The following is a 5,691-nucleotide window of genomic DNA, read 5'->3' on the forward strand; positions in this document are numbered from 1 at the left end:
GAGGGAGGAGGGGCAGCACCGGCTCTGAGACGGCAGGTCCGCCGCCCTAATGGAAAGCGGAGGAGGGGGCGTGGAGGAGGGCGAAGTGTGAGAGAGAACTCCTCAGGTGTCACCAAGGAGGGAAGGCGCTACAAGGAGAAGCGCGGAGCTGCCATCCCCGCCCCGCTCGCCTGCCCGGAGTCAACATGGCCGCGGCGGAGAGAGGAGGGGCGGCTCCGAGTCCGGGCAGGAGTGGGGCGGGGCCGCCGTCGACAGAGCCAGCGCGCAGGCGTATGCCGCTCGGGCCCCGGATGGAGGTGCTGCGGTTCGGGCCCCGCGGGGGAGGTCGGGACGGGCGGGCGCTGGGGACCCGGCGTCAGCTTGGGAGCCCTGGAGTTCTGAGGGGAGGGAAGCTGTCAAACGGAGTCCTAGAGGAATGAGGTGGAGGCCTCGGAGAATCGGAGAGCTCCGCCCCTCCGCCATAGCGGCCTCCGGCGCCGCCTCTTCCTTTACAGCCTCCCGCCCTCGCGTGCTTCCGGCCCTGTGGCCTGGCTGTGCTTCGCCTCCTCCCTCGGGAGTAGCCCCTGGGTCGTGCACCCTGTGGGGTGAGGGTAGATACACGGTCCCCGGTAGGGACTGTGTCCGAAAGGAGGACGCTAGTACGGGCTTCGGAGCCGGCCAGGCTGGCAGAGGGCAGCCCCTGGGTCGGGACGGCCTACAAGGTCTTTGGCCCCGAGGACCCTGGGTCAGAGCGGCTTCTCCACCCCACAGAGGGTGTTAGTTAGTCTTACCCAGGGTCGAGGGCTTCAGTTCAGCAGGATGTCCCAAGTTCTCAGGGCCCACCTACCCTAAGCATACCCAGCAAAAGCCTCCTGTACTATTGGAGGAAATACTAGGTTAGGCGCTGGGTGACCTGGGTTACATGTAATCCTGGTTCAGAAAGAGTGCATACCCTTTGGCCAGGGATGAGGGCTGGTACCGTGAGGTTTCAGAAGCAAAAAAAAAACCCCACGACACTCTCTTTAAGTAGCCTTGGGTGTGTCACTTGACCCTAGTGAGACTCAGTTTCCATGTTCATAAAATGGCGATGGTAATTATACTGGCCTCACAGGGTCTAATGAGATCCCTGGGGCCTGTTTATCTCACGGGAAAATCAGAGTGAAACTGGTTGATCTGTAAATGTCCTGCCAGTTAAGAGAGCCTGTGATTCGGCAAAGGGGTTGTTGGGAAGTGAGGTTAGCAATTAGCTGAGAGGGAGAACTGACTGGCTCTATTTTGTTTTTATTTGGTTTACATGTAAACTAAATGTGGGCTTCAAATCTCCTGTGGTCGCTGGGGCTAAGCTTGACTCTGGAGAGAGGAAAGGAAGAATGCAACCTTGGTCAAGAAGCAGAGGTGGGTTAAGTGCTTTTCTTTTCCCAACTTGCATTTGGGTGGGAAGTCAAGGAAGGGAAAAAGTGAATTGACCCTCAGAGAAGGAGCAGGCGTGTGATGTTGGGTGTGCCTGTTTCTGTGATTTCTCTCGGTTCAGCGAGTCAGATGTTTGGAAATGTAGGTAGATTCACAAAGTACCGCTGCTCTCTGGGGTTTGCAGCTCTCCTTTGAACTGAATTTTCATGAGCAAACCGGTGTGGAGTTAGTGGCTCCTCCCTTCCTGCAGGCCTCCTGGTGATGGTGTAAGCAGCAGGCGCCCCCTGGTGCAAAGGAACCAGTACTGTTGCTATTGACCAGCCTTGTTTCCTTTCTGTGGAAATTTTTCTTGTGGTTTCTGTGACTTTGTTGTCTTGCTGTTAACATGAGATATTGTAGGAGGAATAGTGGGAGCAATGATTTTATATCTAGAGTCAGTGAACTGGTGATGCTGAATCCTGTCCCTACCACTTCCAGTCATTCAGAACACAGGTTTAAGATCTCTGTTTGCCTGCTTTGCCCTGAGAATATAGTTGCTCCTGCCCTCACAAGTGACTTAAATAAACAATAGCAATAAAGACGACAAGACAGAGGACAATGAGAGCATATTATGAGAGCATAACACATAGTCTGGTGAAGATCAGAGAAGAATTCCAGAAACAGGTGATACCTAAAGGTTTGGTAGGTATTATATAAAAAAAGAAAGGAAAGCTTTCCAGCCCTCCTTGTTAAATTTCTCAGTTTAATTTTTTTTTCTTTTACGCATAGCTCTTCACTCCAAATCGATGAGCTGCCTTTGATGCTCTTGCCCTCCTTTCTTATTTTCCAGGCTGGCGTTTGAAAGTTCTGTAGGAGCCAATACTACTTCTTTTAGCCCAAAGAATTGTAGAAAATGCCTTAAAGTGCATTCTTTGCCTCAGAATGGCTTTGCAATTGTTTATACATTGCTGCCATTCCAAAAAAGAGATGGGAAATAAGTTTTCTCCATCCGTAGTAGTCGACCCTGTCTTCACTCTGTTTGTTTTAGCAGTGTGAGCTGGCTCAAGTCCTGCTGAGTGGTGGTTTTCTTTTCCTTCTCCACTTAATTTAACAGACCAGCTGAATACACATCAGAGAGCTAAGCTGAAGTGTGTAGTCATTATGGTCTTTGAGTACAGTTCAATGCCCCACTTTTGGGACTCTGGTTTGGGACCTAGTTTATTATTCTGGGCAAGAGAAAAAGGGCACACACCAAATAATAGCAACCACAACATGGATTTGTGTAGTACTTCACAGTTTAGTCCATTTCACCATCATGACAATTTTGCGAGATAGGAAAAAAAAAGATAGTTAGACCCCCCTCCCCAGGTTTCCTAACTCCTGAGCTAGTAGTCTTTTCAAATGATCCCATTTTATACATAAGGAACTGAGGTTCAGAAGGACTAAATGAGAGCTTATAAGTGACAGAGTCAGGAACTTGAACCCAGGTCTTTAGTTCCTGCATAGGAGCTCTCAGCAGGCTTTTAAAGATTTTCAGTGAGCTTGTCTTTCCAGCTTCATGCTTATCTGTGTGTAACTTTTTCAACAGGAATACTTGTACAGTGCCTCAGAGGGATACCCAGTTGTTCCATCTGCCTTCAAGATGCTTTTCTCTTACTGGGAAAGTTAGATGGTTAAGTTTGCCATAGTAATGCTGAATGGAGAGGTTCCTATGAAGAATGTTTTCAGTAATTTGCTTTCAGTTCATATGTGACCTCTTCTTCTTTGGGTTTTGGAGTTTAGAAGACTGAGGGAACTTGGTCCTGGTAGCAACACCCCTGAATTTCTGGTGGTGAGAGGATGTGGCCCCTGGACCCATCCCGGAAAGAGGTGCTGAGGTTTGCGATCAGCTGCCGTGTCCTGACTCTGATGCTGCAGGTCAGTCTCTGATTTTTTTTGTCCTGAATGTGTCATTGCTACATGACTGGGCTAAACACTAACAATAGTCCCCATCTCCATTTCATTTCCCAGGTGTGCCCCTCCATGTGGTTGGAACCATAGACTTAATAGCTGAAAAGTAGACAGGAATCTTAGAAACAGTTAACTGAGCCCTTGTTTTATACATGAAGCAGCAGAGGTCCAGAAAGGTTAAATGACTTCCATAAAGCCACATAGCAAGATAGAGAAGGGCCAGAGTTAGACCCCTCCCAGATTTCCTAACTCCTGAGTTAGTGGTCTTTTCAACAGACAGTTATATTCTGTAACCAGAGATGCTTTTAGGGTTTGATAGTTCAAAGGATTGCCCTGGGTCCCTTTATCAGGAGATTGAGCACTGTGTCAGTTGAGTGGGAGAGAGGTGGCACTATGCAAGTCCTGAGACCATTAGTATATTCATTAATCAGTAACGGCTGCTCCTCTTCCCCCCAGGTATCTCCCCTGGCTGCCTCACCCACACACAACCCTCAATGCATTTGCCCTTTTGCAACTCAACTTGATGCATATTTTAATCAGATTTCACATATATATGAATTAATTGGTGCCTGGCACGTTATCTGGTGTTTAGTAGGTCTTCATTATATGTTCATAAATGAATGAATGTTGTTGAATGTATGTCAACACCCTAGCAATGTTCTGTTAACATAATTGTGATAAAAATCACAAGCACCATTCTGAGGCTCATGGCTGGTTTCTTTGCGGAAACCTCCTTTATAGAAGGCTTTGCTGGGTTCCAGGTTTAGTTGAAAGTGTCTTCATCTTGGAGGCCAGTGTTGTCATCTGTGACTGTCACTCATGTCCCATTTGTTTTTACTGTTTGAAGTGGCCTAGTAAGGAAACTGACCAAAAAGGGGAAGAACCTTCTGTTGCCAGACTGGGAAGAACCAATGATGCCTCTGAAACAGCATTAGCTGAATTATTGGCAGAACCAAAGGAGCAGTACTGCAAATCAGCATTTGGGATAGGGAACCAGGACACCTGGGTTCTAATTCAGATGGTGATTTTGGAAACAGTATGTTTCCTCTAAGTAGTTCATTCAACTACCAAAATTTTCTTTTTGGGGGGTGGGGAGAGGGCAGCTGGCTGTTACAGGGATCGAACCCTGGACCTTGCTGTTATCAGCACCACAGTCTCCCAAGTGAGCCACAGGTCGGCCCCAGTGCACAGCCTATTTTGAGAACCAGGGACATAAGGGACTTATTTTACACATTTTCCTCTTTGCTCAAATCTAACATCTTTTCCCAATATTCACTGTTTTGGGTTTTGTTTTGTTTTTTTTTTGGTTTTGGTGGCTGACCAGTAAGGGGATCTAAACCCTTGACTTTTTGTTTGTTTTTTGTTTTGTTTTTGGCAGCTGACCAGTACAGGTATCATACTTTAGACCTTGGTGTTATCAGGTCTATTCTCTAACAAACTGAGTTAAAGGGGCAGGCCTTCCCCAATACTCTGAATTGATAACTTGTTTTCCTGAATGAAAACTCCTGAAAAATAGAAGAAACCTTCCACATACTCCCATCACATCCATCAGTCTACCTACATCTTCACCTTTGTACCTTCACTACTGAAGATTGGATGAACTGTCTGTCCTCTTTGCTAAGTCCGATAACTTGTTTTCCTGAATGAAAACTCCTGAAAAATAGAAGAAACCTTCCACATACTCCCATCACATCCATCAGTCTACCTACGTCTTCACCTTTGTACCTTCACTACTGAAGATTGGATGAACTGTCTGTCCTCTTTGCTAAGTCTAGCTCCCACCTGGGTGGCAGATTCCATCCACTTTTGCCTGCCCAGCAATTTTCCCCTCTCTTGCCTCCATACTCAGTGGCTTCCTTTTTACTAGATTATTCTCACTGGCATACAAATACTATCTCCCACCTTAAAAAAAAAAACAAAAACCCACAAAATTTCTCTTGACCCCACATTGTCATTTACCTACTACCTCATTTCTCTGCTCCCCTTTACAGCAAAACTGCTCAAAATTATCATCTGTATGCTCTATCTATAATTTCTCCTCTCCCATTCTCTATTTTCTTTTCTTTCTTTTTTTTGGCTACTGTCCAGTATGGGGATCTGGTCCCATTCTCTGTTAAACCCAGTCTAAGTAGGCTTCTCTCTCTTCCACTCCATTGAAATAGCTCTTGTCAGAGTCACCAGTAACCTTCACATTGCTAAATCCAGTGATCAGTTTTCAGTCCCCATTTTATTTGATCTATCAGCAGCTTTTTTTTTTTTTTCGTTTTTGTCTTTTTTACTGACCGGTAACAGGATCGCAAACCTCGGTGTCGCGCCCGTACCGGGGACCGGCAACGGGATCGCAACCCTCAGTGTTGTGCCCGCACCGCGCTC

General features: G+C 46.9%; 1 protein-coding gene across 1 annotated transcript in view; it reads left to right on the top strand.

Annotated features, from left to right (window-relative positions):
- The first annotated feature begins 532 nt into the window (after positions 1-532).
- PIGV (phosphatidylinositol glycan anchor biosynthesis, class V) overlaps positions 533-5,691 on the top strand; it is an 8,974-nt gene continuing 3,815 nt past the window's right edge. The window contains exons 1-2 of the mRNA XM_008586213.1: positions 533-1,374; positions 3,151-3,285. Of these exons, the coding sequence (XP_008584435.1) occupies positions 3,208-3,285 (78 nt within the window). The 5' untranslated portion in view covers positions 533-1,374; positions 3,151-3,207. The remainder of the gene's footprint in view (positions 1,375-3,150; positions 3,286-5,691) is intronic.

Source organism: Galeopterus variegatus, unplaced genomic scaffold (assembly GCF_000696425.1).
Source record: "Galeopterus variegatus unplaced genomic scaffold, G_variegatus-3.0.2 Scaffold109, whole genome shotgun sequence".
In the NCBI taxonomy this organism is placed as follows: domain Eukaryota; kingdom Metazoa; phylum Chordata; class Mammalia; order Dermoptera; family Cynocephalidae; genus Galeopterus; species Galeopterus variegatus.